We start from the raw sequence: 24,655 nt of genomic DNA, 5'->3' as shown, positions 1-24,655 counted from the left end.
AGATAGGATGGCGTGTACGGAATAGACGGAGGGATCCATCTATCTGTCTCATCTCACTGGTCTCCAGATCCAGGGCCCCCCTGTGCTGAGCACTGCTGGCGTCTTTCCATTGTCTTCAGCGGAGTGTGGGTGAGGCCCTGCAGGCAGACCTGCCCACTGCATTGGTAGGGGAGTTGGCACCCTTCAGCCCTTTATTATCAGCTCAAAGGTTTCTGATAGTCCCATGATCTTCGGGCAGGTAAAGAAAAGGAGCCTGGAGCTAGAGAAATGAGTTAGCTCGGTTTACCTGCTTCGGTGTGTCTGGCAGCGAAAGCCCCCTCCTGTATCACCTTCATTGCCCGCCCCTGCCAGCCCGGCGTTGCCATTATAAACTGGCTTGCCCCCCCAGCCTCCCATGCGGGCGCCTCTGAAAAGCAAACCCTGAGTTTGATTCAAAGCCTCAATGTTTATTTAAAGGATTGAATGGCAACAAACAGGCCCCTGTGGGCTTGGATCGGAGACAGTGAAGACGTGCTCAAGTCAATTACACTTGACAATGCTGTAATGAGCCGTGGTAAGTGGCCCCATTAGCCCGCCCGGCTCTGCAAGGCTAGGGGGCCTTTTCAGGGGAGGTGCCGGCTAACCCAGCGGCATCTGGAAGACAAAGGAGCAGAGATGGGCCTGAAGATGTAGAACTGGGCTCAGCTCACGGGGGAACGCTGTTGTTTACACGCAAGGAAAAGCATCCCCGATGCCAAGACATTGAGGGCCGGCTGCTGCTGTCAGGCTGGCCGGTGTAAGTGCGCTGGAGGGAATGGGGGGGGGTACCCCAGTGTCAATGCATGGCAACAGGAGATTTAGCCCACAGCAGACTCTGGCCTAGCGCGAAGTGGGTTCCGGATCAGGTGGCTGGGATGCCCAGAAGCCATCCACATCCCAGGTGTGCAGCCCCAGAAGCGATCCACATCCCAGGGGGTTCGCCGGCCAGTTTAGTGGGTGCCGCTTTAATCTTCATTCCTGCCTGCTTGCTTTACCCGGGTTAGGCCAACCCCTCCTTGCAGGCCCGGGGGCGAGAAGCTCTAATCCCTCCCCCCTCTCCTGACAAGTGCATTAGGGGGACAAGGCCTGTCCCCCAAGCCTGCCCACCCTCTTCTCCTGCAGCCATCCCGGGGTTGCAAGGCATCGATTCTGCAGCTGGAGACCCTCTCGGGTCCCCGGGCTCCGCAGCTCGCTCCGAGCCCGACCTCGCTGGGCGCAGGCGGCGAGCGACTCGCTGTCTGGTCGGGTTCCAGCAATGGGAGCAGAGGAAGGATGTAATAACATGCCACGGGCAATAAATCATCGCTGGCTACTCCCCTCCCCCTCGCCCCGCATCGCCGCCCCCCTCTATAGAGGGGAGGGGACCAGGCATTTCAGCAGAGCTCAGCCGGCAGCAGCCGCCTCCGGACTTTCACTCCCAGCTCGCCCCCCTCGCCAGCATGGACGGGAAAGCCCTGGCGCTGGTCGCTTGCCTGCTGCTCGCTCTCTCCCTCTCGGAGGGTAAGTGCGCCGGCGGCACTCCAGCCCCCCGGGGCGCGGCGGCCTTTGCCTCCGGTGCATTGCAGCCGTCGGCCCAGGCCTGGCGGGGCTGGAGCTAGGATCGGGGCAGGGGGCCGCGGGGGGGGGGGGGGAGGGCGCTGTCCGCCCACGGGAGGGAAACTTTGCCGAAGCCCCGGGCCGCTTGCAGCTCGTCTCCCCGGCGTCTGGGGGGTGCGTGTCCGTGGAGCTGGCCGGGCCCCAGCGACGGCTGCTGAGCCAAGGTTTCCTTTGGAAAGGAGGAACCCGCCAGGCGATCCCCACGGGCGGATCTCGCCACGCCTGGGGACTTAGCGTGCGCCCCCCGCGGGCATTTGCTCGAGTCTCTCTGCCCAGCGGCGTCCAGTTCTGCACAAAGCTCGCGGGCCCCAACCCGTCCCCGCGCCGAGCGCCGCCCCGACGGCTGAGCCGGGACCCGCAGCCCCCGGCAGGGCTCGGGGGAACCGCGGGGCCAGCGGGCCGCTCTGCTCGGGCGCAACGCGGGAGCCGCCCCCGCTGCGTTTGTCATTGCGGGACGGCGGCACCTCCTCGGCCGGCCCAGGCAGCGCAGCTCCAGGCTAACGCGTAGCCGCTGCGGGGCTCTGGGTCTGCTCCCAGCCAGCCCCCGTGCGGCCGCTCGTCCGTGGGACTCCTTCCCCTGGCGCAGAGACAAACCTCCCTTCTTTGGAGCTCGGCGGGAGACAAAGAAAGTGACCGGGCGCTTGGCAGCTCCAGCCGGGGCAGCTGGCGGCCCCCCCGGATCCGCCATGGGTCGGATCTTGGGGGCACCGGCCTGGGTGCGCGCGGCTGAGCAGCTGGAGGCTGGCCCCGTGTGCCGAGTGTCTCCGGGTCCGGGTGTGCAGCGGCGGGTCTGCTGAGCGCGGGGTTTGCACCTGTGTCTTGTGGCGCTCCGGAGAGCCCTGAGGGGCTGATGCGGGGGGAGAGCTCAGTGGTTTGAGCGCTGGCCTGCTAAACCCGGGCTTGTGAGCTCAATCCGTGAGGGGGCCAGTTAGGGATCTGGGGCAAAAACTGGGGCTGGGTCCTGCTTTGAGCGGGGGGCTGGACTAGATGACCTCCTGAGGTCCCTTCCAGCCCTGAGAGTCTATGAGACCCGGGCGCCTGCGAACCTATGTTGATCCTCGTGCGCCCGGTCCAGATGCGTTTAGGCTGCAAATGCCAACTAATCGCGGCGGCTAAGTTCATCGGCCGTTTTCCATGGCAACAGCCCTCCTAGAAATAGCCCCTGCCCTTGGGAAACAAGCAAAACACCGGCCTCTTTGAGACTCCCCCCGCAAAAAAGTGCACCGGTTCCCTGGCTCGTGGGGAGCGGGTCCTTTGAGCGATCAGATCCTTTCAGAAATAAGTCCGTGAATGTTTATCTTGACGTGAGAGAGAAAAACTCAAGCTCAACCGTGGCAGGTATCTCTGTGCAAATGAATCCGATGTGTAAAGATAACATCCTACTCTGGATAAATTCGGATTCTCTTAACTGAGCGTCAGGGGCCTTTAGAGACTGGCAGATCAACACTTTGGAGGCGCAAAATTGTATTTAAGAAGGGGGAAAGTGTAAACCCGAACTGGTCTCAAATGTAGATGAATGAAATCAATCCCCGTCTCCCCAGGGCAGAGCGCGAAGGGAGTTTTTGCTCACCGTGTCTTAGCCTTTGCTACCCCGCGGGATCGCTCTGTAGGTGGATGGATTGCTGCTGATCACCGGCGCGTTTCTCGCTCCTTTGGCCGTGAAATCCCTTCTCTAGGCTGGGATATGTTCCAGCAAACGGCTCTTTGTACCTTGCACGATCCCTGCCCAAGGTCTCCCTGCAGGAATTCACCCCGTCGGTTTCCTCCGCGGAACTAGAAAGAAAACCCAAAGGGAGGCGGGAGATTTTGCTGTGTTAGTTTCACTCCCAAGATATTGACAAGGGGCCCGATCCGGTTGCCTCCAATGGCAAAAATCCGACTGCCTTGAAGGGTGCAGGATTGGGCCCTAGCAGCCCCTGGACTCGCTTACCTGTGCGTGCCCCCCTCTGTTTAGGCTTTGGGAGGCAGAGATTCCAGCTGTCCCACTATTTCACCTCTCCTGCCCCCACCCCCGATCTGGACAGTATCTCCTGGGCAGACTATAACTGGCTGCAGCCTGGGTAAACTGAGCAAGGGGTGGTGGTGACCATCTGAACCCATCTCACTGGTCCTACGGGCATGGCTTCCCAGCGGCACAGCCCTGTCTGCAGTCCAGCTGCCCTGGCTGCGGTGGGCTCCTGCATCCCCTCGGCCCCTGGCACACCTGGGGAGGAGGGGATGCTGCTTTCCTTCAGGGGCCTCGCTGCTCCGGCAGCAGCTCCAGGCAGGCTCCTTGCAGGAGCTGAGTTCTCCGGGTGAATCACAGTTTGTGGATTTAGAGAGGAAGGGGTGTGTGTGTCAGGGATTGCATTAATAAATAAAGGAAACACTGAGCTAGGAGCAGACCTCCCACCCCACCCCTCTCCCCAATCCCACTTTATTAAAAGTGGAGCAATTTCATCCTGGTGTGAAACTGCTGAATACAGCAATATTCAACAGCTCCCCCCTACCCCCAACCCTCCATATAGGTGTGATGTCCCAAGCCCCTGGGACCGGCAGGAGCCCAGGAAAGCACTTGTGAGTGGTGCTGCAGGAGGGGGGGATGCGCGATAAAGGGGTCTCAGGGGCTGCTCCTTGCAGTGGGAGTGGAGGGTGATTGCCCCCTCTGCACTCAGCCTGCCAAGGTGGCTTTCTCGGTTGGTTTCTGATCTGCGGTGGAAAGCCGGCTACAGCAGATGTGTCAGTGTCCTGGTAAAATAGCCCCCTTGAGTTAACCCCTGGCATCCTTACCCAGGCAAAACTCCCCATCATCCATTGCCTAAGCAGACAGGGTGGGCTCAGCGGGTGCTATTGGCCCTCTTCTCTCCTGTGTCTTCCCCTACACAGAGGTGTGTTTGTAGGGGAGGATACATAAGGTGTCAGGGCTTGTCTACATGGGGAGATGATAGATTCAGGTGGGAATTTAAACCGCTGTAATCCCAATATGGACACACTCATTCCAGTATAAGAGGCCTTTTTGGGGATGTTATCTTGTACCTGTTTGGAAGAGTTTTAAGCCAAAGAGGGAAAAGCCATCCTAACCTGGAAAAAAGTATCCACATGGAAGGCTAGATGGGTTTAATTATATGTGTGTAATTGTGCCAGTGTAACTGATCCAGCTGTTCCATGTAGACAAGCCTTTGGCTTTCCTGCTGTAAAAACACAGTGGAGTGAAGGCTCTGTTTTACTGCGGGATAAGCTAGGTGCGGCCAGCCCCAGTGGTATCACCCTGGACTCACCTGGCCACTTGAGGGCCCTGCCTCTGCTCAGGATTTTAAGGGGAGATAACAAGGGGTGGAGCTGGAAGGGGTAAATTCCAGCCCCAGTGGGACTAACCCACACCAGCATTGGCGGGCTTAAAACTGAGTGGCACCCTTACTGTGGGCTTCGTGTCTCGTGCTGCTGCTCCACCTCCATCCTGCTTTTAGCCTGCTAGCTGGATCAGAGCAGATGTGAAGGTGGGGAGTTACACCTCCAGCTCCAGGTGGAGAGACACCCTGTGGGTCAGAGCCTGGTGCTGGTGTTTTACTGAGATTGCTGAAGCAATTTAGCTATCCTGGTAAAATGCTGCCCGCCTCAGTGATCGCCTGGGAGAGACCGGCCTTCTTCTCAGTGGAGACATAGCCCTAGTGTGTGTCCGTCTGAAAAGGGCCATCCTTAGGATTGATGGGGCCCTATGCAGTATTATTAAACTGGTGCCCCTATGCCCGACTTGCTCTTAGCAACACAAACATAAGCTTACAGTACTGGAGAACTTGCCACGTGCACTTTATTAAAAACAGTTAAGCAAATTAAGCACACTGTAATGCTGATGGACTATACTTGCACAAAAGAAGTAGCATTATAGAAGAAATTCTGACTTATTGACAGAATGATGCAAATAATATACTTTTTTTAATTTGCCAATATTTTATTGGAAATTACTATGAAGAAGTATTGAAACAACACCAAGCTTTGTATGCAGCAGATACTGCAGCAGCCCGGGCTCTCAGCCTGTTGGGGAGGGATGAGGCAGTGAAGGATACTGAGCCACCCAGCCTGCCTCATGGTGGCGGAGAGTCACAGTTCCTCACAGAGACCCCGGTACCCTCTCCCTCACACAGAATACGGCCCCTGCCTAAGGAGACTGCAGCGCACGCTTGGTGTGCCGGAGCCAACCCACTCTTACCTGTTGTCTCGGTAGTGCCCCAATACACAGCCGCATATGCTGCATACAGGGGAGGGAGAGCTCAGTGGTTTGAGCATTAGCATGCTAAACCCAGGGCTGTGAGTTCAATCCTTGAGGGGGCCATTTAGGAATCTGGGGCAAAAACTGGGGCTTAGTCCTGCTTTGAGCAGGGGGTTGGACTAGATGACCTCCTGAGGTCCCTTCCAACCCTGATAATCTATGAAATGTCTATATGCCTAAGGACAGCCCTGCATCTGAACTGCGGAGGGGGTGCTCTGGGGAAGTCATTGCCTCCCTAGACTGGAGCACTCGCAGGGCAGCTGCAAGCAGAGGTTCTCTGGCTTCCCAGGGCTGATGCTGCGAGCTGACCTGATGCCCACTGTAATGATTTTGCCTTTGCAAAAAGAGCGTGGGTTTAAGGATTGTGCAGCCTCACTTTGATATATATGTTCCCTGGGTTATAAAATCACTAGTTAGTAGATATTCACGTCTAGCCCAGGAGAATACCCTGATTCACTCTATGGGACAAACGCTATGGATTCTGACCAACCGTCCTTACACACCCGCCTCCACGGTCGTTATGCACGGCCCAGATTCTGACCACCAGAGTAAAACTGGAGGATTCTGCTGAGGTCAGTGGAGTTACTCTGCATTTCTTCCCTGCAATTGCAATTGCTCTGCAGTGGGGATCACTACTGGCTCACACAATCTTTCATAAAGGTTGCTTGTAATAAGGATTTTCCTGTAATTTCCTTCTTGAAGAAATGGTGGCATCCCCCAGTGTTGTGCCCCAGGGTATGTTTGAGGGTAACTGGAGACGAACATCAGTCAGTGTCTAGTGTTTACAGATCAGGTGCAGTTTTACTGGTTGCCTCTTTTTTCACCTTCCCAGACAGCAGTTTAAGGAACTTGCAGCTTGCGCGGGATTCAAAGCCCCTTTCTGTTCCATAGCCTTTGAGGGCAGCTTTGTTTGGGTACTGAGCTCTGCTGTGTAGCAAAACAAACAGAGATGTGGAATGCAACACTGGATCCAAAACTCCTTCAGACGCTGGGGAATTTGGATCTGAACCCAGATCCTGGGCCAAATTTCATGGATCAAAACAAGCTTCCCTCAAAGAGCTCACAACCAGCAACTGTTCAATGGGAAACGGTTTGAAATCCTATGAAAGTCCCAAGGCAAGTCCTGCAGGCCCCAGAGATGCTGCCCCCGACTCTGTTCTAGTGTGCAGACGTTTCAGGAAGGAGTCACAATTTCAGCTGTGTACACGCTGGGGGCTGGATAATGCAGTCCCTCCAGACCTCAGTGGGGGCTCAGCCTGGGGACAGAGTGAGCCGGGCTGTCCTGCATACACATCCCCTGCAGAATTTTAAGCTCAGGGGCTAGATATAGCCCTGCTTCCATTGAAGTTGATGGCAAACTACCCATTGATTTTAGCAGTACGGAATCCATGTAGAGCATGGAATGACTCATGATCAGGTGTCCTGAGTAGCTGTGATTGTGTCATGTGCAGGAAGTTCAGAAGGATCCGAATCCACACTGTTGTTGCCCTGTCTCCCGCTGCGGAGCGCCTACTCTGGGAGCAGCCCCCTGCCAGCAGGCGCTTGGCAGTGTGAATACAGGCCAGGCCGTACAGCAGGACCCTGGGAAAGCTCCCAAAGGCCCTGGCATGCGCTGCCTCAGATCAGTTCCCAGCCAGGAGCTTGCACCTGGGCAGAGCCACTTGTTTTGATTTGGAATTCCTGGCTTTCTGCTGCCTACCTTCCAATCTGGCCTCAGGTCAAAATCATTTGGCAAGAATAACAGAGCAGACAAGTGCCTCACTCTTCTAGCCTTTATCTCATCTAATTACCAGCAGCAACTCAGGACAATTGAGTGGCTCCTTATTCTAATCTCTTCTCCATTTCTTAGGGTCTAGTTTCTCACCCCTTCCTTTGTCTTCTAAAATCACAAGCAGCAGGATTAGAAGGCCCCAATGGGAACTAGAGAGGGTTTTGACACACTGCTCCAAGACCACAGCTGTTCCATGGCTCTCTTCATCTATATGTTTTCTTCATGCCTATGTAGGAGAGGAACTATAGGTGCCACTGGGCTGCAGGTTGGCACCACTGCCAAGGAGGAACGAGTAATGTGTGTCCTCTCTATTTCTGCATCCCACAGAGAAACCCGTCAGCCTGACCTACCGATGCCCCTGCAGGTTCTACGAGAGCAACGTGGCTAAAGCCAACATCAAGCACCTGAAAATCCTGACCACCCCAAATTGCTCGCTGCAGATTGTGTAAGTCTCCGGGTGCTTTTTAAGGCTTTACTTGGCCTCAGACGGTAAGCTGGGCAAGGAAGGGAGCTGAAGGATTTCACCAACCTCGGTAAAGGTGCCACAGTCTCCATGCACTGCCCCAGCCTGGGTTTGAATTTGCATGGGGCCCAGTGCCTTCTGTAAGGTACGGAGCAGAGCAAGTAGAACAGTTTTACTCAACACATTTCCTCAGTGGAAAATGGCTTTTTTGACTGTTTTCAGAAAAAAAGAATCAATTTTTATGGGGGGGGGGGGCGTTTTCAGGAAAAAAAAATGGAAATTTGAGGGTTTTCATCAAAAATGCCAAATCCAAAAAAGAACAAACACAAATTTAGATTAAAAAAACATAAACATTAAAAAAAAATTTTGTTGAAAATTTTCATGGGGAAAAAAATCATTTTCCCAGCAGGCCCAGTGCTGAGTACCCTCAGCTCTTGTGGGAGGCATGATTATCAGGTCCTTTTTGCACGGTCCACTCCTCTGTGTTCAGTTCCTGCTACTGTCAACAGTTCTGCCATCCAGCTAGATCTTCGTATGGCCCTTTAAATTGCACCATCAGAGCTGTAAAAAACTCTCCATTGTTGCATGCTAAAAATCTGTAAGGTTTCATGCGATTTCTCAAAAATCTACATATTTAGTCAGATTTATTTTCAGGTAAAAATATCTATATTTTAAAAAATATCCAACCCACACAGTTTCCTGCATGTACCTTGCCTTTCATTTTGGTGGAGGACAATGGACAATTCAGTCCAAACTGAGAAATAATTTGCTCTTCCTGAAAATGGCATAAACATCATGCGTTGTGTGTTTCGCCAGTTCTGATTCCTACTTGATGGAATGGAGAGGCATACATCTAAACAGCTATAATACATGGATTTGTGCTCTTCTGGGAATGCCTAATACACATTGTGAGAGTCAAGAGAAACCCACTGGGAAGGCTTTGGGGGGATTTGGAATGATCTGAAGTTGTTTCAACATAATGACAGAAATTTGAGATTTGTCATGATATGCATTTTTCTCTTGATTAACATGAGAGCGAAGTAATTAGAGATGGCAAAGACCATGACGTATTGAAATGGAAAAAACCTGTTTTCTTTCCCCCAACATGGTCTGAATGTTTATTGTTTGCAGTGTATTTTAGTGTATACAGAACAGATGATCCAACTCCCGCCCCAAACCATTGTTTAAAATTTGACATAAAAGAGATATACCTGCAATGGAACCCTAAATTCAAACATCCCAGAAGGTTGAGGAATTCTGCCCCTTGGACCCAACAGAAATAAAAAAAAAAATGCTAACTTCTAAAAATCCCATTTTAGCAGATTTTATCCAAACACTGAACTCAGTTGCTATGTGCTGTGATAAGAAGAACAGGAGTACTTGTGGCAACTTAGAGACTAATAAATTTATTAAAGCATAATTTTTCATGGGCTACAGCCCACTTCATCGGATGCAAGTTACAAATTCCACCTTCTCTGTATGTATGTATATATATATATATATCTTCTTACTATATGTTCCATTCTATGCATCTGATGAAGTGGGCTGTAGTCCATGAAAGTTTATATTCACATACATTTGTTAGTCTCTACGGTGCCACAAGTACTCCTGTTCTTTTTGTGGATACAGACTAACACGGCTGCTACTCTGAAACCTGTCATTATGTGGAGTGATGTATTCTGGATGGTGGATGTGAGTAATTTAAATAAGTAATCAAAGCTATTTACTTTGGAATCCATCATTTTTTAGGACTGAAACATCTAATTGGAACCCCATATTATGGATTTATGGAGTAATCCTGTGATTTTTTACCCAAGCCAAATTCCCTTTGAAGTCAAGGGCAATTTTGCCTGAGCAAATTGTATAGAAGCTGGTCTTTATATTTAAATACTCTGTGCATGGAGAGTGATTGTTTGTGCTTTCAGTTTGTTACTCTCCTGTCTAAGGCCAGTTCTGAAGTTCCCATGTGAAGACAAGGAGTCTGACTCTGCTCACACTTTGCACTGCTATAACTTCATTGAATTTGGTGGAAAGACTCCTGATTTACACTGGCATAAGTGAGATCAGAACCAGGCCCAATGGAAACCCTATTGGCGGAAGGACTGCAGGATTGGTCTGCAGCAGTACGACCAGTACATGACTATTCACATGACTTCAGCACTAGCAACATTTTAGATCCCCTGCTTCTTTCATTGGCTTACTTTTTATTAAACATTAAGGGCTCAGTCTTGCAGGTGTGGAGCACTTTGGCTTCAATCCAAGATAGCTCTTAAGTGTGTGCTTTATTTAAGCAGCGAGGGAGTCTGGCCCAAGTCAATGAGACTCAGATGCTTAAAGTCATGAATGTGCTTAAGTGCTTTGTTGGATCAAGGTAAAGGTGCTCAATACCTGGCAGGATTGAGTCCTTAATGAAGAGGAGAATTTGGCCGTCTACATCAATGCATGGTAATAGGTGTTAATGCCTCTACAACATATTGCCAGTGCTGTTAGTGTGGCATTGATGGGCCTGATCCTGCAAGATACTGAGCAACTCCTGCAGATGCCAGGTGCCCTCAACTCCCATTGTGCTCAGCTGGAGGTGAGGGACCTCAGCACCTTGAAGGACCAGCGCCTGACTTTACAGAGTTTTAAATGCTCTGGATAAAGTGCTATATACCTTGTTTCTACCCGACACATCCCATTGAACCCAGAAGTCAGTGACAGACGAATTTCCAGAGGCTGGGAGATGGAGTTTGGTTCAGATAAGCATCCAGAAGATTGGATCTTTATCTGTGACGTATGTAATCTAAACCTCCTGAATCTACAAATCTGGGCTGGAAATTGCATGAGAACAGGCTTTCTCAAGAGATTTCTGGAACTTCCATTTCTGGTGCTGATTGGAAAACACACAAGAGAATGCTCCTCGCTGGCAACTTGGTATTTCCAATTCTTTTCCTGCCTGGAGTCCAGAAGTTCAAACCCATATGAGAATTAAAAAAAAAAAAAGAACAGAAGAACCTTTTGGATCCTCCTGAAAGTCCAATTTGGTTTCTGTTCTAAAACTGGATGAAAGTTCAGAGTCAGGCTGAGCTTCGGACAATGTTCAGAGGTGTTTGTTAATTCATCCATTGCAGAGACTCCATTGGCTCATCAGTTCTTTCCAAATGAAATGCAGCTCCTACATGCCCTGCACTGACAGCAATGTGGATCCTAATAATAAAATCTGGAAAATCAATTTCCTTCCTCATTCACGCCCATGCAACCCAATAGCTGCCAACAAATGAGATTGAACAAAAGACGAGGGGCTGAATTCTTCTAGCCCTTAAAACTGGTGTAAATCCAGAGCATTTCCCATGAAGTCAGTGGGGGTTACCCTAGACACACCCTTGTGAAGCTGAGAGCAGAATTTGACCCCTGGTGTAAGCTTGTGCAGTTCCATTGTCTTCACTAGAAATGTGCAGATAGGATGGAGGGCACCATGTTATCTCTTGTCCTCACACCACAACTCTTCTCTTTCTTTTGACAGAGCAAGGCTGAAGAACAACAGTAAGCAAGTGTGCATTGATCCCAAGTTAAAGTGGATTCAGGAATATCTGGAGAAAGCTTTAAACAAGTAAGGCAAGAAACATACGGACTTACAGATAACACACCCTGAGAGCTTAAAGGGTAGGACATTCAGGGCTGACTTTAATCATATGGACCAAGTACACAGTGAAATCAGGCATTGCTATGAAGATGGGGTCTGAGTTTACCTAGTATATATTAAAACAGTGGCTTATAGTATTTTCTATACTTTATATTAAGAGATTTGTCAGTATTAGGAGTAAGAGGTATCCTAGCAAGTCAGAAATGGGCTTCCCTCTTTCTAAAAGAGCAGTTCTCCTAAGTAAAATGCTTCCTTTATTCCCCTCGCCCACCCAATCCACAGTTATCTCCAAATCTGTGTTAGTAAAGTATCTCTGGAGCCCCTTCTCCTCTTTCTGCTGGGAGTCTGTGTGCATCGGCAGCTGATGGCTAGTGGGGATTGGCAGGCAGAAATCATGCTTTTGCCATTAAAATTTGCCAAGGCAACATCCATTGCTAAGAACAAACCTCCATTCCTGCCAGATGGTATTCAGCCACACCTGGCGAATTAGCAGGCCTGTTTTTCCTCATGGCACTGCAATGTGGCTCTCCTGCTGAGGGTCCCACACCAGTCAGCCTGGCTCATTAGAAGCCAGGTCAATTGGCTGCTGTTGTGAGTAAGCGCAGATCAGAGGCCGTCAGTCATTTCTGTGCAAACAGGTCTTTGCAGCCTGCCTCAGCTGGGAAATGAATCAAGGAAAGAGGGGAGGGAGCTCCCTTCTTGGGAAGGGCTTGGCCAAGGGATCAGCCAGCAGCGGCCTTCCGAGCGGCGAGGCCCCCTGTGCACGCAGAACCCCTCACCCCTTTCTGCTCCTCATTCAACCATGCTGAATCCTATCTCTGCTGCTGCTTTTCCCCCAGTGTGAGGCAGGGCTGGAATCCAGACATTTTCAGAGGGGAAGAGACACCTCAAGGAAGGAGGGGTCAAGGGCATTAGAGGGGAATAGGAGGTGGGGTAGGTTGGTGCATTGCAGAGACTCCATCCTCTGCTTTTCTGAAGCACTTTCAGGAGCCAGGGATAAGAATTCTTCCTGGCAGGGGGGCTTCACAGTAGCCAGGAATGGGGGCACCCTCCCCCAGAGGCAGTCAAACCCCTTTGGGACTGGAGTGAGGCCTCAGAGAGTGGGGTGCATGGAAACCAATACGCAAATCTCTAGCGATTCCAGCCCTGCCCTGCCCTGAGCCTTCCTTTGCCCCGACCCACTTCAGTCCATGTGGACAGAGCTTGTCTGCACTAGAGCGGCACTGGAGTTTGGCCCAGGTGATGCTAAGAGCAGAATGTGGCCTTTCACATACAGGTAGCTCCTCCCGCTGTCAAGCGGCGTTGTGCTGCATTAAGGGCCGAGTTCAGCACGGTACTCAAGCATCTGTCTAATTTGGAACACGTAAGTAGCCCCTTTAAAGTCAGACAAGAGCTTAAGTACCTTGCTGAACCTGCAGAGTAATGGCCCTGGGTCACCTTCTGCTCTCACATCAGTGGAGACCTGGGCCTGCTCCACTGAGAACAAAGGGCCTAATTCTGGTCTCAGGTCAGATTCTGATCTTACTTACCCTACTGTAATCCTGAAGCTGCTCTATTGAATTCAGTAAAATTACTCCAGATTTACACCAGGGTAACAGATGACAATTTGGTTCAGTTAAAGCATATGTTTGTGTCCACTAAGCCTACAATTGTGGCATGATCTTCATGTTCCAACCAGAAATGCTGGCACCCATGAAATTTCCATGCTTCAAGATCATCCGTAGATGATCTGGTCTCTCTCTGTAATATTTCCATGGGGCATATTTTTGATATATTTTAGTGCACAGCTTTGACTTTTTCAATTACATGTATTTCAGAATATATTTATAGTTCATTAAACAAGTCCTATATTTGAATTGGAACTGTTCCAACGTTGGTAGTTCAAAAACTGATATCCCTATAAACTACTAACACCTTGTAAAATAAATAATTATAGATCTATAAATGTTAATGTAGCTTATCAATTTCAATCAGCCATATATTATATTTTTTCACTTGTATTGAAATTGTATCAAATGTGACATTACCCTCTATGCACCAGCAATAAAAATGGCTAATTGTTTCATGATACAACCCCCCAACTGTATGTGGGAATTTATTTTTCTGGAAAAAAATTAATACATTTTATAGAAGGGTTTGTTGCAAATTGCTTCAAGTTTACTTAGTTTACTTATGTGTCAAACTTACTCTATGCTGGTGCTTAAATGCTTAGATCTCTTCTATGCTATGATCCTGCAGCTATGGGGGACAGAAGGTGTTCAGAATACAGTAGTCTAATACTTGATTTGAAAAATGAATGGGTTTGATTTGATCGTGAAATATCAAGGATGGTTTCCAGTAGAAAAGCATTTTGCTCACTAACTCTGCTTACCCTTTATTACTGCTTTATATTCATCACACCTTCATGTAATATACACAATTATGTGACTTCAGTAGACTATATTAACATTAAGGCTGTCTAGCGATTAAAAAAATTAATCACGATTAATCTCACTGTTAAACAATAATAGAATACCTTTTATTTAAATATTTGTGGATGTTTTCTACATTTTCAAATATCTTGATTTCAATTACAACACAGAATACAAAGTGTACAGAGCTCACTTTATATTTATTTTTGATTACAAGTATTTACACTGTAAAAAACCAAAAGAAATAATATTTTTCATTTCACCTAATACAAATACTGTGGTGCAATCTCTTTATCATGAAAGTTGAACTTGAAAATGTAGAATTATGTTCAAAAAACACTGCATTCAAAAATAAAACAATGTAGAATTTTAGAGCCTGCAAGTCCACTCAGTCCTACTTCTTGTTCACCCAATTTCTCAGACAAACAAGTTTGTTTACATTTGAAGGAAATAATGCTGCCCTCTTCTTGTCTATAATGTCACTTAAAGTGAGAACAGGCGTTGTCATTGCACTGTTGTAGCCGGGGTCACAAGATATTTACGTGCCAAATGTGCTAAAGATTCATATATCCCTTCAGGCTTCAACCACCATTCCAGGGACATATGTCCATGCTGATGACAGGTTCTGCTCGATAACAATCCAAAGCAGTGTGGACCAAAGCATATTTATTTTCATTATCTGAGTCAGATGCCACCAACAGAAGTTTGATTTTCTTTTTTGGTGGTTTGGTTTCTGTAGTTTCCACATCAGAGTGTTGCTGTTTTAAGACTTCTGAAAGCATGCTCCACACCTCATCCCTCTCAGATTTTGGAAGGCACTTCAGATTCTTAAACCTTGGGTTGAGTGCTGTCGCTATCTTTAGAAATCTCACATTAGTACCTTCCTTATGTTTTATCAAATCTGCAGTGAAAGTGTTCCTAAAATGAACAACATGTGCTGGGTCACCATCTGAGACAGCTATAACATGAAATATATGGCAGAATGTGGTTAAAACACAGAGTAGGAGACATACAGTTCTCCCCCAAGGAGTTCAGTCACAAATTTAATTAGGGTATTATTTTTTTAACAAGCATCATCAGCATGGAAGCATGTCTTCTGGAATGGTAGCCAAAGCATGAAGGGGCATACGAATGTTTAGCATATCTGGTACGTAAACACCTTGCAATGCTGGCTACAAAAATGCCATGCAAATGCCTGTTCTCACTTTCTGGTGATATTGTAAATCAGAAGCGGGCAGCATTATTTCCTGTAAATGTAAACAAACTTGTTTGTCTTAGCGATTGTTGGAACAAGAAGTAGGACTGAGTGGACTTGCAGGCTCTGACGTTTTACATTGTTTTGTTTTTCAGTGCAGTTATGTAACTAAAAATCTACATTTGTAAGTGCACTTTCAGGACAAAGTGATTGCTCTAGAGTACTTGTATGAGATGAATTGAAAAATACTATTTCTTTGGTTTATCATTTTTACAGTGCAAATATTTGTAATAAAAAATAATATACACTTTGATTTCAATTACAACACAGAATACAATATATCTGAAAATGTAGAAAAACATCCAAAATATTTAATACTTTTTAATTGGTATTCTATTGTTTAACAGTGCAATTAAAACTGATTAATTGCGATTCATTTTTTTAATCATGATTAATTTCTTTTGAATTAATCGCGTGAGTTAATTGCAATTAATCGACAGCCCTAATTAACCTCACTGGGAATTGGGAGCCCAGATCTTCTATCTGGCTTTAAAGACCATTGCATAACCATGCTAGTCGACATTATTAATCTCACATCCATTTTGATCGGGCAAGTTAGATCTTTCTTGAAACAGCTAACAACCCATAATTCCCTTCCCATAATAACTTACAGGTCCAACCCTGGTAATCCTCCTTCCTCACTCAAGTAAAGATTTGAAAAATGGGGCCCTGTAGGAGTTAGTAGATCGAGGAAGAAAGAGCAGTCAGAGTATGCACCTTGCCCATCCATCTAGCATTAGTGTAGCTCAGACTCCCACCCTTCCTTAAGCCTCAGATGTCAGAGCTCACTAAGCTCAGCTGGCAGCTCTGGCACACACAAGAAAGCTGATGGGTCTGGAAGAGAGAGGAAAGTAACATAGAAAAAGATTCCCCTTGAGTCTTCTGGGGGAAATAAGGAAACTTCCAACTCTCCTGTGGCCAGCTGCAATCTTCGTTCTTCCACCTGTCAATCAATTCATGGCACCTTTGTAAATAACGACTAAGGATAATAAGCCACGGCCCCTATCTCCTGATGCTCGACAAAGTGTTAGGGTCACATGCTGGGCCTTTGCTGCAGCTCTTCTGTGTGGCCAGGGGCAAGCCACTGACGGCCTGGTCCTCAGTTGGGCTGAGTGCCCACAGCTCATTGACTTCACCCGGCGCTGTGACTGGGAAGTTAGACACCCGAATGCCCTGTGCCTCAGTTTCCCCAGGGGTAATATGGGGGTAATGATGCTTCTCAGCCTCCTAGGCGTGTTGGGAGATGCGCGCTACATCTCCGCTGTCTGCCGCTTTCAGCGGTGCGTAGTGTATGCACTTGCGTAGCTCCCTAGCCCGGGTTTAATTAGCAGTGTAGAGGGGAGGCCCAGCTTTGGTGAGTAGCGTACTGACATGCTGCAGGGGGTGGGAATGTACGCTGGTCCATACCCCGCACAGCTCTCTACAAGCCCTGCTGGTTTTAGCAGTGTCATATCCTGCTGCCTCCCTGCTGCTGGAGCCTTTCTCTGCCGCAGGGAAAGACTCCTGTCGGGGAGAGGCCGCTGACTGCCCACCCCGCCCCAGCCTTTCGCTGGACACATGCAGCTGCGTGCCGCAATGTGGATGCAGGCTGCTTTTCACTGCAGCATGCAGCTGCACGTATCCTACACACTGCCCAGCGAGGTGTGTCGTGTAGCCAGCCTCATTAATTGGTACTTGCACATTGCTTTGAGAGCCTTAGATGCCAGATGCTGTAGAAATATTGTGATGGTGATTATTTAGCATATGGAAACGGCTCATCACCGGGACACTTTGGGCCTGGTTCTTGTTTACTCTAAGGCTCCTTTACACCACTTTGGCAATGAGTGCCAGGAAGTGGGTGTTACTGTAATTTATATCCACTTGAAGGCCACTTTACCTTGGCAGAGTGGTGTAAAGGGGTCTTGGCATCAATGCAAATCAGTCCCTTTGTATCTGGCCAATTTCTATGGCTGTCTCTCTCTCTATTTCTTTGGCGTTAGACCACTTCATGACTCTTATAAAATAAATAGCAGCACCAAGAGAGACATGGCCCAATTCTACTGTGTGGTGCCAGTTCCTAGAGAGCAAGGATGGCCCAGTGGCGTTAGTCTGGGAGAGACGCAAGTTCAATTCCTGCTCCGTCGCAGTCTTCCTCTGTGACCTTGTGCAAATCGCTGAGTCTGTACGCCCTGCCCAGTGGGGATAATAGCACTGCCCTGCCTGCCAGCGGGTTGCAAGGATACATACAGTAAAAGATTGTCAGGGTCTCAGAAATTTCGGTAATGTTGGGGCAGGTCAGTGGCATTACACCAGGGATGGATTTGGACCAACAGGCTTGATTTTAGAGAATGTGAGAGCATGATCAAAGAGGACTCATTTTCACACTCTTAAAATGGCCTTGTGGCATTTCCACTGATTAAAGTCACGCATTTTCTTTAGTTCAAGAACCCAGAACTGAAAGAACCCAGCTTGAAAGTCACAGAGGTGGATTTGTCTGACTATTCCCCACTCTGCTGTGGGTGCTAAGAAAGGCCTGCACATGGTGTGTATTAGCACTTGCTTATTGATAGCACTTGCCAGCAGGAGGGTGCCCATGGGGATTTCACACTGTTAAAAAGAGACCCACCTTTACGTAATGGTGTATTCTAAAAACACAGGCCCTTTGTTGGTGAAATAACAGCACCACTAGTGAGCCTCCATTGGGCACTCACACAGTCTGGACTTGCTAATTAACACTGTACACAAAGATGTGAAATACCATATTTCAGCTTTATTATTTATTTAAAAAATGCAAAACCTTTCAATGTCCTATAGCGTGTTTCATCCCACTTAAAACACCTGACAGAGGAAAATACTTAGTACTTCACCAGTGCTTTGTATTTCCAAGCCACCCTATGGACGTTAGCTGCTTCATTCCTGGAATAAGAGTGTGAGGTTGTTAGGTGGAGAAAGTTATATCATCCCATTTCACAGGTGGGGAAACTGAGGTACAGCAAGCCTACAGGAAGCCAGAATCGGAGGCAGGATAAGGATTCAGCTGCTTGTGGCTCCCTGCCTTGAGCTTAGTTTTGTCCTTCTGATAACTAAGTGGCAGAGATAAATAACAAGCAACTTCTGTGGATTTGTTATTGATGTTGTAAATGACAAAAACAGAATGTAGGTGTTCAGCGCAGACGGTTACATTGGCCATCGTTTCTGGGTATTAAGGAAAGCCACCTGTTTTCTTGGGACTATTAGATTAGACCGAGTGATTAGCTGCATTTTGTCAGAGGATTGTACATGTCGTGATGCAGATGGGCAACATTCTCCTCTCTCTTGTGGACGGTGGATCTTGGCTCCCATATTTTGCTCTCCCTGCATGCACAGACCTGAGATCTCTGGCACTAGGGAGAGTAGGGTGTGGGAATTAAGATCTTCTGTGTCTTTCTGAGAGAAGAAAATTGCTTAACGTTTAGTAAGTGTCATGGTTCAAATGAGTGTCTGAGGCTACTGATCACGACGAGCTGAGAGCAGCTCTTGTCACTGGGTCTCATCACCCAACTCATCACACACTGCTGGGTCACAGGCTGATCTGCTCAGATAGGTAACAGCAAGGGACAGAATGTGCTTCTGCACAGCCGGCTGAGGTGGGGTTGGGTCTGAACCTTTTTTAATAGCCTGATGTTAACCTGCAGCCATTTGCAAAGCTGATCCTCCTCAGACGCACCAAAGAAAGAGCACAGTGAGCTCCTGGGATCTGAGGGACCAGGCTGTAACGGACCATCTCTGCTTGAGCAAATGACCCCAAACAAATGGTCACTCCCAGCTAACTCCAGGGGAAGGCAGGCACTTGCCTGCCACCCCCTCTGACATCCAAGGGGAGCTGAACAGAGCAGGGCTTGGCCTGTCCCCTTTCAGAGCTAGATGCCGCTCAGCGGCTCAGAGACAAGGGAATGGTGGTGTATGTCCATGCAGCACAAGAGCAGCATGACTTGGCTGTACTGCCTTTGCTCCTTGCTCGCTGCACCATCCCCCTGTGCAGAGCTGTCCTAGTGCCATTTTGCTTCCTGGGCCAGTTCTGCTAATGTTTTAATCCCATACTATCCCCACTTCCCCCATTCTTTTTTGCTGCATCTTTGGGCGCAGGAGCGTTCCTTGCTTTGGCTTCAAGGTCCAGAATGAAACTCCTAGCCAGCCTTTCTCCTGCTTAGTGCTGGACACCTTACTAACTATGATCAGCATTACCTGCAAAAATAACCACCAATGCTGGGCTCAGGCCTTCTGGGCCCCAAAAGCTCCTCCTTCAGGCACCATGCAGCCAAACTGCCTTTGCTTTTGTCTTGACACACAATGTAGTGGCAACCCTTATATGACTAGTCCTGATAACTAAGCTCTTTTCTACTGAAAGAAACCTTAATAGTATTTCACTTTGTTCTTCCTCAACAGGAGGTTCAAGATGTAAGAGGCAAGCATTGTAAGCCGTCTACAGGATTTCTTACTGTAGGACCCAGAGAGCAGATAACCAGTATTAGGGAATGAATGCATTTCACTGTTATCATGCAGCACAAAGGCAAGGCTTCATGCATTTCCAAAGGCTTTTTTTTTTTGCACAAATTGGCTTGCTTTCACAGTATGATTTTATGGAGTAATGTGTTTGTTTTTTTAAAAAACAATCTTTTCGTAGTTTGGTTTATCATCTAGCACTGGTGGCAGCGATGAATTTAGACTAACCCTACATTATAATATCGTTTTCCTTGCCTGTATTATTTAGCAATCACTGTTAAGTTCATGCCAGCATTCAAGAGTTTTTACCTAGCAGGACATGAGCTGTGAGGTGCAATTCGATCGTGTAATTCCTATATTCCTATGCTCCCAATGACTCAGCATAAAAAGCAATGCATTTTCCCATTCCTGTAACCGGACTTGAGACAGAACACAGGGTAGGAGAGTAACACTGGTGCTGGCCCAAGTCAGCACCATAGAGCATGATTTTGTGAGTGCGTGTGCAGGCAAATGTTCCCAGATCCCAGGCAGAGATGCCTCTGTCTGCTGGTGAAACGATCTAGTGTCCAGAGCTCCATTTGCAACAAGGTATCACCCAGGAGAGACATCCCACCTCCGGCAACCCCACAGGCCTGTTATTTCTTCCTTTTGATTCCCAGCTCTGCAACCACATATAAAGATGTATAAAATATGAAATGTAGAGGAAAGGTATCTCAGCGACGGGGCAATCTCTTTGTTACGCTGTGCACTGAGAAATGGGGAAAACGTGTCTTGTCCAAACTGCGAGCAGCAAAATATCTGTGTGATGCCCAACATTGTGGATTGGGTGGGTTTCTTCAGAAGGAATCTTCTCCTTTATGTGGAGTTTGTATTCTGGGTATGCAAGGGCTGTTATACTAAGCACTCTCTTCTGTTGCAAGTAACTTACATGCCAAAGGACCATTCTGTCTATCCCAGGGATGTCTTATTTTCCACTTTGGTCACTGTGGCAAACTAAATATTCTCCCTACAAAATGATCATGCTAGCGTATACAGGATGTGCTTCTGTGGGCACCATGTGGCCCCATCAGCGTTGAAGCAGAAACCAAGCAGAAGCTCTGCCTGAAAATAGTGCTGGTGATTTGTTTTTTCCGACTCGGTTGGTGCTTTAATGTCTTGTGCACCCTCTTTTGTAGGCATTTGGGGAGTAGGGATCCAGCACCACTGACATCAGTGGCAGATTTCAATCGGAGCAAGATCAGACTCTCTGTCATTTGTGTAAAGGCAAAAAGAGCTTACATGACCAAGAAAACCATAGACTAGTGCATCTTCCATATTGTGTGTTTTATTACCTAGGGGCCAGACTCCCTCCTGATATAGGCATCTGCAGTTGCCAGTGACTTGGCTGGAGAGTATACACCTGCATCGGAGTCAGGAGTTACCCTCAGGTTTTTAAAGAAGCCCTGGAGAAAATGCCTAAGAATTTCTATTCTAACACAGAATTATAACCTTTCTCTCCTACCTGCTGGACAGAGACTCCTCACGGACACTGTCTGAACTGGGCGCCAGCTCAGATCCTGCTCCCATTGAAGCCAGTTTAGACTGAAATCTCACTCTCTGACTCAGGGGTGCATTTAGCACAACAGCGGCCCTTTAAAACCTGAAACCATGTTCTGCCTTCCATGAGGAACCCTTTTAACCAGCCCTCAGTGTGAGGACTGGCAGAGCCAGCTTCAGTGGGTCAGTGCTCAGAGCACGGCATTTGGCCCTCCCCCATGCAGTGTATGTCTACATTGGAAACTGCACAGCGCTGCCGCAGGAACGCTCCTGCGGCAGCGCTTTCAAGTGCGAGTGTGGTCGTGCGTGAGCACTGGGAGAGAGCTCTCCCAGTGCTCCTGGTAATCCACCTCCACCAGGGGATTATGTCCCAGCACTGGGAGCCTGTCTACACTAGCATTTTAAAAGCACTCAGACTTGTTGATTTTTCACCCCCCTGAGCCAGCAAGCTAGAGCGCTATAAAATGTAGGAGTAGACAAGCCCTCAGTCTTTCTGCCTTCAGCCATCATAACTGGTGCAAACCTTAGTGTAGACAGGACTAACCACTGTAAGCCATGCATGGCACCGGTGCAAATTCCCCCTGCTGAAGACAAAAACAGCCAGCAAGGCTGGTGCAGCAGCACTGATCACACTGACGAAAGGGCATTCGTCACTTGGAGGGCTGTCCCAGTCACATAGGGAAGTAGATGCTTTGTGGGAAAATGGAACATTAATGACCTATTTTATGGGCTATGAGCAAGTGACTCGCTGGGGTCTCTGAGGGTTCCGTTGTTTGCCCTGTAGTATTTGCATCAGAAGTGTTAATCAGGAAACAGAAATGACAGATAGGCAATTTACACTAGAGCAATCAATCCCTGTACAATTGAAAGCTTCTTGCACTAATACTTGAATTGTGCTCCACTTCTAGATAACACTTAGCCCTGCCATGAGTGCAGGGGACTGGACTAGATGACCTCTCAAGGTCCTTTCCAGGCCTATGAGTCTATGATTTTATGATTCCTGTGTCCCTCTACGATGTTAGCAAGTTGCACGGCATTGGTTTCATAAATCTGGTTCCACGGAGATGGATCCGTGGTAAGTTTTGCTTTCTACATTTGGCTGTCGACCAAAGATAAATTCAGGGGAAGGAAGCAGGGGCATACAGGAGTAATGCCATGGCTGGCACATGAATGTGAAGAGGAAGGGAAACAAAATAACACTGAAATGGTGCCGAAAGAGCATTTTCCACAAATGTGAAATGTTCATGAGTGGCTGTTTTCTAAGTGACAGATATATAATCCCAGGTTTAAAAACCAGAAAGGAAAGAAAACATAGTATTTATCACTGTGCCAATACTCATGTTTATATGAGCTTTACAACTGTAGTAGTTTTAGATGTTGATGTCTTATTTGAGTCCTGCTTGAGAAAGTATGAAGGGTGAATTTTCAATGAGTTATTAACCGGTGTGGTGTTTGAGCAAGGGTGACTGTGGTTGGTCTTTTCCAATGGAGGCTGTATTCCGAGTTGAATGTACACATTTAATTGAATATGCAGTTCCTATATAATTTCTTGTTGCTATTTTGCCTTTATTAGGATCTTGACAATCCCCTCTTCTCTGAAAACTTGTACTGATCTATGTCAATTACAGCATATAGGCGCTTGACAGTGCTCATATCCAAAATACAAACTTAACCTTTACTATCATCCAATCACATAATAGCCCTGTTTGCAAATCCAGATCTTCATTGACCCCAGAGAAGAAGGCATATACATCACCATTGAAGGGCTGCATGCATCCTCCAACCTCTGATCATTGAGAAGTCAGTGTTGTAAGAATGTGGTGAATACTGTATTTTGTATTGTTACTGAGGAAAAAAAACACTTCCCAGATAATGTGAAAAAGTTTTTCTGAAAGGCAGCTTTATGGAAATATTATATACATTTGTGCTTTTTAAAATAATTCCTTTTCATATAGTATTTTGAAAATAAACACTTTTTATATCAATATCATGTCTTTGTTAAATGTGTATGCACTTATAATTTTCTTAATAAAATTTATACCCAAATGAAATTTGCACTCATTTCAAATTAGTAAATGGTATGTTTTTCCCCTGCACACAAACAGTCAGAAGGGCATTTACATTGGTTCTTTCTTGTTCTGTTAATTTCCAAGTCTCAGATGAAGTTTCCCTGAGCTCACACAGACTAAGACTGAACTGAACATGAAATGCCTGCCTGACTCTGCAGCCAGCAGAATGCTGAGAGATTTTAAAGCGTCATTATCTTTCTGGAACTGCACCTCTCAAAGGTGTGGAGAGTTTAGATCTGGGGCTAGGCCTCTCTCAGTCCAGTCCCTTTACTTTTATTCATTCACAGGATGTTTAAAAGAACAACAAACATACACAGGCAAATTATACTCTGCCTGGGAAACATGTTGACTAGAGTTCGGGTGCCAGATACCCGACATGCTATTAGCGCATGGGAGGGCTGATGGCCAGGACAACATTCACTGCTCTCTGGACATTCACTGCTCAATGGAGTCAGTTAAGGCATCAAAATGAATGTCTCCACATGCCCAATGTCTCCTAGCAGTGCCACTATGTGGACTGGACCGGGAGGGATTCATCTTACAAAGTAGGTGGGGATTTTTAAAGGGCCTTGAGGGAGTTAGGCACACAACTCCCTTGGGCCCCTTTGAAACTCCTAGCTGTTACCTCCTGCTGCTGTATGTATGGGCGGGATGTAAGCTGCCGGGTGGATACACCTGTACTGGGTGCACTGCAGAGTCATGATGAGCCTTCTGCAGGTGAATTCATTGAGAATGCTGTAGGCCTGGTCCAGCTCCATGCTGTGTGGCACGTTTGACGTGTCCAGAAAATCCCCAAAGTCAGTGAGTCTCATTCCCACAAGCCAGCTGTGCGTGGAAATCCTGTTTGTAGCGATGGGAGCGTTGGCAGAGTTGGGCTTGTAGGATCAGATCCAGGGAGGCACTAGGCGAAATCCTATCTCCATCCAAGTCAATGGGAGATTTGCCATTGACTTAAATAGAGTGAGGGTTCCACCTGTTCCAGTTACATAGGTGTTTACAGTCTGGGTCTGGCATTAAGGGAGCAGCCACGTTATTTTACCATTTGTAAAGAGAGAACCAACCAGCCACTTGTTGGACAAGTCGCTTCCCCACTTAGCTGCCCTTTCAGCAGACAGAGCTCAGCTTCCCCTGCAGAGATGCGGATACGGAGCCACAGACAGAAGGATCCTGGAAATATCCAAATCCAGATGAGGCCACATTTAGA

At 47.6% G+C, this 24,655-nt stretch overlaps 1 protein-coding gene across 1 annotated transcript; it reads left to right on the top strand.

Moving 5' to 3' along the window:
• The first annotated feature begins 1,331 nt into the window (after positions 1-1,331).
• Positions 1,332-23,433, top strand: CXCL12 (C-X-C motif chemokine ligand 12). The gene is made up of 4 exons (XM_038411279.2): positions 1,332-1,518; positions 7,959-8,076; positions 11,600-11,686; positions 19,790-23,433. The coding sequence occupies exons 1-4, from the start codon at positions 1,458-1,460 to the stop codon at positions 19,803-19,805; spliced, it is 282 nt and encodes a 93-aa protein (XP_038267207.1). The 5' UTR covers positions 1,332-1,457; the 3' UTR covers positions 19,806-23,433.
• The last annotated feature ends 1,222 nt before the right edge of the window (positions 23,434-24,655 follow it).

Source organism: Dermochelys coriacea, chromosome 7 (genome assembly GCF_009764565.3).
Source record: "Dermochelys coriacea isolate rDerCor1 chromosome 7, rDerCor1.pri.v4, whole genome shotgun sequence".
NCBI classification, from domain to species: Eukaryota; Metazoa; Chordata; order Testudines; family Dermochelyidae; genus Dermochelys; species Dermochelys coriacea.
This window is presented reverse-complemented; position numbering and strand designations above follow the sequence as displayed.